The sequence below is a fragment of the Mobula hypostoma genome, chromosome 25 (assembly GCF_963921235.1).
Source record: "Mobula hypostoma chromosome 25, sMobHyp1.1, whole genome shotgun sequence".
Classification (NCBI taxonomy): Eukaryota; Metazoa; Chordata; class Chondrichthyes; order Myliobatiformes; family Myliobatidae; genus Mobula; species Mobula hypostoma.
Genome location: NC_086121.1, coordinates 5349831 through 5362188, shown reverse-complemented (window position 1 = coordinate 5362188; position 12358 = coordinate 5349831). Strand labels below are relative to the sequence as shown.

The following is a 12358-nucleotide window of genomic DNA, read 5'->3' as shown; positions in this document are numbered from 1 at the left end:
AATAACAGAAACACATTTTGTGATATATGTCGGTGATAACAAAATGAATTCAGATTCTGCAGCTGGTAATTTGTTACATCATGGAATTAAAACAGTGAACGAGATATGTTGGTCTTCCAACAACACATCAAAACTCTGCAGCATCTATGGAGTGGAATAAAAAAGTTAATGTTTCTGGCTGAGACCCATCATCAGGATAAAAATGGTCAAACAAGTCTTGTTGTTTCAAAAGATTTAATAGTTTCACAGAGCTCACTGGAAGCTGAAGTATGCATTCATCTGAATGATCTCTCCCCAGTGTCCTGGAGAGCCAAGGATGTGGGATCTTCTATTTGTATGTGTCTCCTGAAGTACCTCACTGCAGAAATGGCACTGAGATTCACCAACAAAGCTGCAAGAACACAAACAAGCAAGTTGCAAATGAAATATCATCTGTCATTTATGGGAGAGATTAGAGATTACTTCTATTTTTTGCACGTACGTCAAAACATACAGCGAAATGCTTTGGTTGCGTCAATGATCAACACGGTCTGAGGACGTGCCGGGGGCAGCCTGCGGGTGTCGCGACACTTCTGGCACCATCATAACGTGCCCACTACTTACTACGCCTAACCCGCACATCTTTGAAGCATGGGAGGAAACCGGAGATGAGTACCCTGAGATGGGAGGAAATCAGTGAGATGAATCATGGCTTCGCACTGAGGGACATGTCCACAGGCTACTTAGTATTCAGCTATAAAGCACTGAAGCAGGCCCTGTAACTCACTGCATTTACGTGGACCATGTCCTGATATCTGCCCCACCCTCAGATTCCACCACCAAACCATACTGCAGACAGTTTACAGCACCTGTGGGATTAGAATGTAAAGTTGTTATTGCTCTTGTTGTTTAGCTCTTTCTATGCTTGCTTATATCTTTATTTAATTGACTACATGCGCGTAATTGTTCGGTGACTTTTTCAGTAAGTGTAGTCTAACATATTGATGCCATTACAAAGAATATCAACATCTATATTTCATTCCGAGGTTGAGGAAACTCGGTTTGTCACTAAAGGCTCTATCAAATTTCTACAGATGTACGGTGGAGAGCATTCTAACTGGTTGCATCACCATCTGGTTGGGAGGGGGTCACTGCACAGGTTTGGACGTTGTAAACTCAACCAGCTCCATCATGGGCACCAGCCTTCCCAGCATCCCCAGCATCCAAGACACCTTCAGAACACAGTGCCTCAAAAACATGGCATCTGTCATTAAGGGCCCCCATCATCCAGAACATGCCCTCTCTCATTGCTGCCATCAAGGAGAAAGGACAGGAGCCTAAAGACCCAAACTCAAAGTTTCAGGAATAGTTTCTTCTCTGCCATCAGATTTCTGAATGGACATGAACCCATGAACATTATTTCCATGCGTAGGAGGCTCAATGGATTCGTGCAGTTGGCACGTTCTTGCCATCAGTCCGATTATGGGTCAGATATTGGAAAGTTCCCACATGAACACCCAGCAGAGGAACACTTACCAGCTTTCCACATGTCTGACTGTGAATTAGCAGACCTCATGGCCCAGGATGCGCAGGCAAAGCAGAATAAACACAGGTCATTCTGAGTGCAGGACTGGCACAAACCTCGTCTTGCTAGGTGGGAAGAAAGATGATAAAGATTATAAACACAGAGATTTGTCAGACGCTGGAATCCCAGAGTAACACACACAACATGCTGGAGGAACTCTGCAGCATCTGTGGAGGGGAATAAAAGGCGGGAGGAGAAGATGGCGACGCGCCTGTATGTGCGCAGCCCTCTGGTGAAAAATGATATCGTATCTGTTAAATAGGGGCCGTGGACAATTCTGATTTGATGGAGAATGGACGTGAAAGCACAGAGGAACATCTGGAGAAATTTCTGAAACGCTTGTTTGCTGCTGTCGTTACTGTGTGGTTGGGAATCTTTCGGAGGGTAGGCCTCAAAATCCCTGGCCTTGCCTGCTTTTGGCGATCGAGAAGGAGGTCGAATCATTCAGACAGAGATGGTGCTCAGTACTCGGTGTCGGAGAGCTGATCAGAGCTCAAAGTTTTCCGATGACTCAGAGTCGGATTGTGGTCAGCATGGCAGGGAGAGTTTTTCTTCCTTCTCCCGTCTGCGTGAGATGTGGGACATTTGAGAAACTTTGAACTTTACTGTGCTCATGGACTTCTTCATCAAGTTATGGTATTGTTGCACTGTTTGTACTATATGTTATAATTATGTGGTTTTGTCAGTTTTTTTCAGTCTTGGTCTGTCCTGTGTTTTGTGATATCACACCGGAGGAAATAATGTATCATTTCTTAATGCATGCATTACTAAATGACAATAAAAGAGGACTACGTGTCATAGTCTAAAAATTAATGTTTCTAGCTGAGACCCATCATCAGGATAAAAATTATAAAGATTAGCTTTATTTGTCACATGCACATCAAAACAAACAAATTACTGTGTTTGTGTTAACGGCCATCACAGTTCAAGGATGTGCTGGGGGCAGCCCACAAGTATCGCCAACATAGCATGTTGACAGCTTACTAACTCTGACCTGTGTGTCTTTTGGAATGTGGGAGGAAACCAGAGCACACAGAGGAAACCAATGCGGTCATGGGGAGAACGTAAAAACTCCATAGAGACAGTAGCGGCAGTTGAACCCCCATCTTACAGTGGTGCTGCAAAGCGATTGTGCCACCATACCACCCCAGTCAATGGCAGGGAAGGTTTGAAGGGCTGAGTGGCCTACTCCTGCTACGGTTTTCTTGTGTGATGTTCTTAAGGTGGGATTTTAGTCAAGACTTAAGATTGTTAAATATCCATTCCAGTACACAAATCTAAAGACCATAAGACATAGGTGCAAAATTAGATGATCAGGCCCATCAAGTCTGCTCTTGCCATTCAATCATGGCTGATCCTTTTATTCCCCCTGCTCAGCCCCACTTCCTGGCCTTCTCCCTGTAACTTTTGATGCTGTGGCCAATCAAGAACTTAACAATCTCCGCCTTAAATACCCCCAGCAACCTGGCCTCCTCAGCTACCTGTGGTATCAAACTCCACAAATTCATCACCTTCTGGCTAAAGACATTTTTCCATATCTCTGTTTTAAATGGACGCCCCTCTATGCTGAGGCTGTACCCTTTTGCCCTGGACTCCCCCCATATAGGAAACATCCTTTCCACATCTACTCAGTCTTGGCCTTTCAACGTTCAACAGGTTTCAATGAGACCCCCCCCCCCGCATCCTTCTGAATTCCAGCAAGTACAGGCCCAGGGCCGTCAAATGGTCCTTGCATGATAACCTTTTCATTCCCGGAATCCTCCTTGTGAGTCCCCACTGAGCCCTCTCCTATACCAGCACATCTATTTTGGATAAGGAACCCAAAACTGTTCACAGTACTCCAAGTGAGGCCTCACCAGTGCCTTATAAAGCCTCAGCATCACATCCCTGCTCTTATATCTAGACATTTGCCTTCCTCACCACCAACTCTACCTGTAAGTTAACCTTTAGGGTGTTCTGCACAAGGACTCCCAAGTCCCTTTGCATCTCAGATTTTCGGATTCTCTCCCCGTTTAGTAAATACTCTGCACATTTATTTCTTCTACCAAAGTGCATAACCATGCATTTTCCAACATTGTATTTCATTTGTCGCTTTCTTGCCCTTTCTCCTAATCTGTCTAAGTCCTTCTGCAGCCTTCCTGTTTGCTCAACACTACCTGCCCCTCCACCAATTTTCATAAATATAAATATATAAGATAACTCATATACATAGATTGATTGTATATCCATAAATTGAGCTAGGCTGAGGACCAGGGGTTTGCAAAGTTTTTTCTGCCATGGAGCCTTACCATTCATCGAGGGGTCTGAGGACCCCAGGCTGGGAGGCCCTGTTCTGGAGTGCCTGTTCATAAGGTGACTGACAGCAAATGATAAAGGAGTGGTGGTTGGGAGTGTGGGTTAACGGATGGAGGTGTTGATCAGGCTTGGGGACAGTGACTGTTTTTCAGTCTGGTGGTCCTGGCGTGGATGCTATGTCACCTCCTCCCTGATGGGAGTGGGACAAACAGTCTATGAGCAGGGTGGGTGGGATCCTTCATGATGTTACTGGCCCTTTTCCAGCACCTATTTGTATATGCAGTACTGTGCAGAAGTCTAAGGCATGTATATATCACTAGGGTGCCCAGGACTTTTGCACAGTATTGTATTTGTCAATATGGAGCAGAGAGCGAGTTCCTAAATCTGGGGGGAGCAAAGATATTGGGAATGGTGAGGGTGGAGCACTGAGGAAGGGGTGTGGGACAGGTGGCAGAGAAGGGGGAGGGGTGGGGGGGGGCACAAGTTCAAACATCAGACAAGGTCATTTGATTCCAAACAACTGGTTTACTGATCATTACTGAATGTCTCTCTGGTGTTTCCCACTCCCTCCCCTCTCCCTTCCGTTTTTCCCAACCATGATTCCCCTCTCCCTGTCCCCTTCCCACTCTCAGTCCACAATAGAGACCCATATCAGAATCAGGTTTATTGTCACTCACATGTCATGAAATTTGCTCTTTTTTTGCAGCAACAGTACAGTGCAATCCATAAAATTACTACAGTACTGTGTAAAAGTCTTAGGCACCCGGGCTATATATATATGCACCTGAGACTTTGGCACAGTTCTGCTTGTCCTTGACGGCGGGTAGGCCTATGCCAGTGGTACACAGGGGGTGGTTTTGAATACCCGTTGTGGAGCCTACCTCTCCACCGCGGTGCAGTTTCTGATCTGACCGAATAGATCATCCTCTTCGGTCAGACCAGGAATATGGTGAGTAGTACTGGGCCTCTTATCTAAGAAAGGATATGCTGGCATTGGAGAGGGTCATGAGGAGGTCCACGAGAATGATCCCAGGAATGAAAATCCTGACATATCAGGAATGTTTGATGGCTCTGGACCTTTACTCGCTGGAGTTTAGAAGAATGTTGAGGCGGGGGAGAGGGAGGGGATCTCGTTGAAACCTATCGAATATTGAAAAACTGAGATAGAGTTAATGTGGAGAGGATGTTTCCTTTAGTGGGGGAGTCTCAGACCAGAATACAAGCATCCGTATTCTTTAGAATACAGATGTGAAGGAATTTCTTTAGGCACAGGGTGGTGAATCTGCAGAATTCACTGCCACAGACGGTTATGGGGCTCGAGTCACTAGGTATATTTAAAGCAAGGGTTGACCGGTTCTTGATTAGTAATGCTGTTAAAGGTTAAGGGGAGAAGGTAGGAAAATGGGACTGAGAGGGATAGTAAATCAGCCATGATGCAATGGAAGAGCAGACTCGATGGACTGAATGGCTTAATTCTGTTCCTGATTCTTATGGTTTTCAAACCCATCCTCCCAAATTTCAAGTATAGTTGTTTACGTAACCAGTGAAGTTAACCTCCTGTGAGTGATCTCCCCTCCACCACAGATCGGTAATCATTGCCCAAGGTACCTCTCTGCACAAGGCTTTCCATCATTGTGTGGCTTCCGTCACGTGGTGAGTACCTCACCAATGCCCCAAGGTCAGAAGAAGTCTTGTCCTTTGCTCCCTCAGATTGGTTTGACATCCTGAGAGGCACTAACGCTGAATGCGTTTGTTTTGTGTTCTGTAAATATTTCCATACAATGGTCTTAATTGCTGTCAATAACTTCACTGCCTTGCGCCGCTGGCTGTCTTGATCTTCATGCTTGGAAGGCATGGGCAGGGAGACATTGTTTTGATCCCTTTCATCTTCAGGATCTGTGTAAAAATACTCATAGATTTCTGGAACTGTGATGGAATAATCAGTCTTGCACTTGACTCCTGCAGATAGACTTTCAGGCATTGATTCTGTGACTATTGATGTTTCCCTGGTCCTTAAAAACTGTCTGTCCTTTGATACAGTGACAAAGGTCTGTGCAATTGAATCCTCCCCAAGCGTGCTTTGACAATGACCTTCAGCACTACCAGCCGTTTGCTGGCTGCCCTTACAGTGCTGGCTTTGTATCTGTGTATCTTCCTGAAACTCCTGGAGGGCCTTCTCATCTTCTCGGGATTCCTGAGTTTGCTCTAATCCAGTACCCAAGGGCTTGTCCTCGGTGGTCTTTAAATGGTGCAGGTAGAATTCGTTGTCAGAGTCATCCAGTCCCAGTGTGGTGGTGGGCCTAACGCTGGCTTCTGTAATGTGGGATTGCCGAACCGGAACATGGAACCCTGAACTGGATACTTGGGAATGGGGCAGGGATTGTCCAGAAGAAGCTGTAGGACACTGGATTTGAGAAGGATGGACTTGCTCACCGGAAATCAGGAATATCTGGGGACTCACTGATAAATTGTCATTTGACATTACTTGACTTCTGGCCATGAGGAACTGATTTACCATTTCCAGTTCCAGCTCTTCTTCACTGCCAGACCAAACATCTTCATAAGGATCCCACTGCCACTTACTTTCTGAAGGGGAGCTGTTTACCGAAGGGGTTGACGTTTTGCCTTGAAGCACTGGCCACCCCACTTCCTTGGGTATCGTTCCCCACCCATCTGGCATGCTTCTGCTGGGGCTCTGATATTTGCGGAAGTTAAACCTCCTGCTGCGCTTGTGACGGGAGGGTAAGACCTTGTCGGCATCGTCGCTGAGATCAGTGTCTTCGGAGGTGACCAGGGAAGGTTGCTGGGTGCTCCCGCACTCCTCGGGCACGCTGTCGAATAATGGCCAGTCATTGTCGCATTGGTGGAAGCTGTATCCGAAACTGTCCATCACTGAAACCAGAAAGTGTTGGCGATTTAACAAAGGAAGCACAAAGGCTACAAAGAGCTAACTTTATGTATGTAGACCATAGGACAAAGGAGTGGAATTAGGCCATTCAGGATATCACGTCTACTCTGCCATTCAATCATAGGTACTTTATTATCCCTCCCATCCCCATTCGCCTCCCTTCTCCCCGTAATCTTTAAAGCCCTCTCTAATCAAGAATCGGTCAACCTAAGTCATAGGTTAAGGGTGAAAGGTGAAATGTTTAAGATGAACCTGAGGGGGAAGTTCTTCACTCAGAGGGTGGAACGAGCTGCCAGAGGAAGTGGCGGATGAGGATTTGATTTCAACATTTAAGAGAAGTTTGGATATGGTTGGGAGGGGTATGGGTGTAGGTTGATGGGACTAGGCAGAATAATAACTCGGCATGGACTAAATAGAATGAGGGTCATGTTTCTATGCTGTAGTTTTGTATGATTCTAAACTCTGCTTTAAATAAACCCAATGACTTGGTCTCCACAGCCTTATGTGGCAATGAATTCCACAGATTCACCACTCTGACTACAGAAATTCCACCTCATCCCTGTTCTATCGGGGCATCTTTGTATTCTACCGCTGTGCCCTCTGGTCCTACATTCCCCCATTGTAGGAAACATCTTCTCCACATCCACTCTATCTAGGCCTTTCAATATTCGATAAGTTCCACTGAGAACCGTCCCCACCCCCCAATTCATACTTCTGCATTTGCTCTGGAGACTCGGGAGACTGCAGATGCTGGAATCCTGGCAAAGTCACGATCAGAGACTCATAGATCGCTACAGTAAACCTGAATCAGAACCAGCTTTATCATCACTGACATACATCATGAAATTTATTGTTTACGGCACCAATACAGTGAACTATATCAAATATAATAAAAATTACAATAAGAAATATAGATATATTGCAAAAAGAGAGCAAAAATATTGATGAATTAATTCAGACATCTGATGGCAAGGGAGAAGAAGCTGTTGCTGAAATGTTGAGAGTGTGTCTTCAGACCTTTGTACCTTAAGTACACCTAATGACTGGCCTCCACAGCTGTGGCAATAAATTCCACAGGTCCAACACCTTCTGGCTGAAGAAATTCCTCCTCATCTCTGTTCTAGATGGATGCCCTCTTATTCTGGGTCTGTGTCCTTTGGCCTGAGACTCCTCCGCTATAGGAAACATCGACTCCACATCCACTCTATTCAAGCCTTTCTACATTCAATATATTTCTTTGAGATTTCCCTCATTCTTCTAAATTCCAGTGAGTACAGGTCCAGAGCCATCAATTGCTCCTTATATAGTGATCCTTGCATTCCTGGAATTATTCTCGTAAACCTCCTCTGTACCTTCTCCAATACCAGCACATCCTTTATTAAATAAGGGGCCTAAAACTACTCCTAATACTCCAGGTGAGGCCTCACCTGTGCCGCATACAATCTCAGCATTACATTGTTGCTTTTATATTCTAGTCCTCTCGAAATGAATGCTAACATTGCATTCGTCTTCCTCACCATCGACTCAGGCTGCAAAGTAACCTTTATGGCATCCTACACGAGGACTCCCAAGTCACTCTGCACCTTGGATTTTTGAATTTTCTCCCCATTTAGAAAATAGTCTATGCTTTTATGTCTTCTACCAAAGTGCATGACCATACACTTACTTACTTAGAGATACAGCACATTAACAGGTTGGGCATGGGGTTAGAACTCCACCATATAAAAACCCAGAGCTACAGAGATGTCAGCAGAAGCTCCAAAGACATCATCCCTGGGAGAGGAAGGATCCAAGGATACACCAAGAAAATGGGCTCAACCTGGGAAAACTTGAAAGACAGGCCTGGGACAGAGGACTGTGGTGAGCCGCTGGCAGTGTCCTATGCCCCAGTAGGGTTGATGGGCTTAAGAAGAAGACGAACAGGCCCATCTGGTTGAACAAGCCCATATTGCCCAATCATGCACACGTGACTAATTAACGCACTAACCTGTTCGTCCCTGGGGTGTGCGGGGTGGGGAAATTGGAGCAACCAGAGGAAACCCATCTGGTCTTGGGGGAGAACATACAAGCAATTTAAGGACAGCCGCAGGAATTGAACCCAGGTCGTTGGTACTGTAGTAGACTTATGAAACTGTGCCACATTCATGACTTTGTCATCGTAGTGTTAGAAAGAGGGAGGGTTCCTGGAGTCAGGCAGAAAATGCGGGAAACATCTCAGGAGGTCAAACCTGCTCTGCCAGAAACATTAACCCTTTCCCTCTCCCCACAGATGCTGCCTGACCTGCTGAGTATCTCCAGTAATTTTTATTTTATTTTATTTAGAGATACAGTCCAGAATAGGCACTTCCGGCCCTTCGAACCGCACCACCCAGCAATCCACCGCTTTAACCCTGGCCTAATCACAGGGAAATTTGCAATGGCCAATTAATCTACTAGCGGGCACATCTTTGGACTGCGGAAGGAAACCGGAGCATCCGGAGAAAACCTACATGCACTTGGGAAGGAATGCTCAAACTTGATTGCAGAGGACACCGGAACTGAACTCCAAACTCCAACGTCTGAACTGTAATAGCATTGTGCTAACTACTACACTACCATGGTGCCCCAGAATTCCAGCACCTCCAATACTTTGCTTTTGGAAGGAGTTTCAAAGTATTGAGAGTTGTCCAATGTAGGGAACCTTCTCCAAGGTTAATAGGAACTGGCAGATGAGAGAGAAGGTTCCTCCTCTCCTCTGTGCTTTTCTCTACAGAAATGGCCTCTTACCCAGGATTCCTCTGTCCAGAAACCATTCTGAACTTGCTCCTGAGAAAATTCTCAGGACTTCCGACTTAGTCATAGAATCATAGAGCACTACAGTGCAGAAAAAGGCCCTTTGGCAAATCTAGTTTTCAAACTTCTATTCTGCCTAGCTTATTGACCTGCGCCTGGTCCATTGCCCTCCATATCCCTCCAATCAATATACTCATCTAAGTTTCTCTTTAAAGCTGAAATTGAAACTGTATCCACCATTCCGCTGGAAGGCTCATTCCTCACTCTTACCACACTGAGTGAGGAAGTTCCCCCTCGTGTTCCCCTCAAACATTTCACATTTCACCCTTAACACATGACCCCTAGTTCCAATCTTGCCTGTTTGCTTTTACCCTGTCTATAACCCTCAATTTTGTACACCCCTATCAAATCTCCCCTCAATCCAGGGAACAAAGTCCTCACCTATTCAACCTTTCCCTATAACTCAGGTCCTCAAGTCCTGGCAACGTCCTTGTAAATTTTCCCTGCACTCTTTCTATCATATTGATATCGTTCCTTTAGGTAGGTGACCAAAACTGCTCACAATACTCCAAATGAGGCCTCACCGATGTTTTATATGGCTTCAACATAACATCTCAACTCCTGTACTCAGTACTTTGACTTATGAAGGCCAATATGCCAAAAGCTCTCTTTATGACCCTACCTATGTGTGATGCCCCTTCCAAGGAATTACGAATCTATATTTCCGTACAGATTCAGAATTCTACCCACTTCTGCCCATCTCCCAGATGTGAGACTCTGTGTCCAAGTGGCATCTAGTCCCAAAGTCAGATATCAGAACTGCTGAGAAAACAAGTCCTCCCTGACACGGACATCCACTGACAGCCTTGTGTCGGCTGTGGCTGAGGATAGTCAATAAAAGTCCCACAGCTTTCCGATTCACTGAGAACACTGGAATTTTCTCGTACGCTTTGCCTGGTATTGCATACGGGAGTGTGGGTTCTCTGCATCCTCCAGTCAGAAGAGAAGGCCTTTCAGCCCTTTAATCCTCCACTCAAAAGGATCGTGGCTGATCTGATGTTCCTCACCCTTGACCTTCCTCTTCTATAAACCCTGGATCTATTCTTAAAGATCTCAACTTTCCATAAAACTAAGAACCCTGTTTCCGCAACACTGTGCAGAAGAATTCAAAAGATTCACATGGAAATTCTTTCTTTTTTCAGCCTCCTTAAGTACTTCAAAAATAGTTCATCAGTGTTGTATCTCTCTCTGGGAGATACCTGCACCAGGTTCTAAGCAAAAATCTTATCTGAACTGACCTCTGAAATATCTCAGCAAATGAGATTACCTGAGCCTTGGTTGGCTTCCATTTCGACAAGAGCAGTGAGCAGTTTGTGTGTCTTAAGGCAGAAATCTACTCACCTTGGTTCCTGCTGTGCCAGTTTGTCAAGGGCAGGGAAGAGTGCTCTCACTTTTTTGCCGTAGCACGTAGCAGAGGCTGACCTTTGGTGGACAGTGGTTCTATTGGAATATTAAAAATAGACCTCCCCGTCATCACATGGGCTCTGTTTGGCCTTCCTGCCTACAGCATGACTGTCAGTGGTGTGTTATAGTGTTACAGGCTACGAATAGAAATCAGGAGAGAGACAGGAAGTTTGAAGGAGACCATAGTGAGTGCACAGTGGCTGAACTTCAAAGGGAGGGAGGGGAATTAACCAGAGTGAAATGGAACCAAAGACTGAGATCTGGATATCTTTATGGATAATAAAGTGAGACTGTGAGATTGGGGAACTCAAGGCTCATTGATGAAAAAGAGAGAGAGAGATAATTGAACAAAGAAGGTGTGGGATGTATGTGAGATGAATCCTTCAAGAAAGGAGAGATAGAAGAGACTGTAGATGCTGAAATCCAGAGCAGAAAACTTCTTTCCTCTCTTTTTGCACTACTTGTTTAATTTAATTTTCTTTATTTATTGTGATACCGCGTGGAATTGGCCCTTCTAGCCCTTCGAGCCACACCGCCCAGCAGCCCCCCAGTTTAATCCTATCCTAATCACAGGACAATTTACAATGACCAATTAGCCTACTATAGCTGGCCGGTGGTGTAGTGGCATCCACACCAGACTGTGAGGCGAGTGGCCCCGGGTTCAAATCCGGCCGGCTCCTTGCACGCTTTCCATCCGTGCTAGGCTAAGTGTCGCGCTCGTAACTCTGCCTCGTAAACAACTGCCAAGTGGTCAAGGAGCTGCAAAGTTGCCGCCCGATGCATCGCGAGGTGTGGAGCGGATCAACAATTACCATACTAACCTGTGGGTGGAAACCAGGGCACCTGGGGGAAATCAGGGAGAACGTACAAACCCTTTACAGGTAGCAGTGGGAATTGTACCCTGATCATCTGCACTGTAAAGTGTTGTGCTAATCACCACGCTACTGTGCACCTAACTATACATATAATTACTATAGTAATTTATAGTTTTTATTATTATGTACTGCAAAGTATGGGTGGCAGGGTGGGGATACGTCTCTACCAAAGGAGGTGTAAGGCACTCCTTCCCTCCGCTAGCCTGCAGGCCGCCCTTGGAAAAGCTGTAGCATCTGCTTAACACCAATCATGGTCATGTGAAGCCAAGGGAGCAGGTGGTGGATGGTCGTATGAGCAGCTGGTACATATGACAAGTCCTGGTTATGTGCCCACTGACACCAGGCAGACAATCTCTGAAGAGTATTGAGAATGGCTGGGGTCACCCACCTTGTAAAGACACTGTCCAGAAGGAGGCAATGGCAAACCGCTTCTGTAGAAAAATTTGCCAAGAACAATCTATGATCACTTACGTCAATACG

The 12358-nt window shown here is 45.6% G+C and overlaps 1 protein-coding gene across 2 annotated transcripts; it reads right to left on the bottom strand.

The window, feature by feature from the left end:
• Positions 1–224: 224 nt before the first annotated feature.
• Positions 225–11055, bottom strand: perm1 (PPARGC1 and ESRR induced regulator, muscle 1). 2 transcript variants are annotated; one of them, XM_063033030.1, is made up of 4 exons: positions 10941–11055; positions 5468–6751; positions 1516–1629; positions 225–391 (listed from the first exon to the last, which is right to left on the bottom strand). In XM_063033030.1, the coding sequence occupies exons 2-4, from the start codon at positions 6747–6749 to the stop codon at positions 276–278; spliced, it is 1512 nt and encodes a 503-aa protein (XP_062889100.1). In that variant the 5' UTR covers positions 6750–6751; positions 10941–11055; the 3' UTR covers positions 225–275. The 2 variants fall into 2 exon arrangements, with proteins under 2 accessions (XP_062889100.1, XP_062889099.1); XM_063033029.1 differs by having other exon boundaries at positions 10867–10967.
• Positions 11056–12358: the final 1303 nt, after the last annotated feature.

Coding starts and splice junctions, on each gene's coding strand:
- perm1 (XM_063033029.1), bottom strand. CDS start 10,888: ATGGAAGCCAACCAAGGCTCAG. Junction 6,752..10,866: donor GGAAGCCAACCAAGGCTCAG/GTAATCTCATTT, acceptor TTCTGGTTTCAG/TGATGGACAGTTTCGGATAC. Junction 1,630..5,467: donor GGAAAGCCTTGTGCAGAGAG/GTACCTTGGGCA, acceptor CTTCCCACCTAG/CAAGACGAGGTTTGTGCCAG.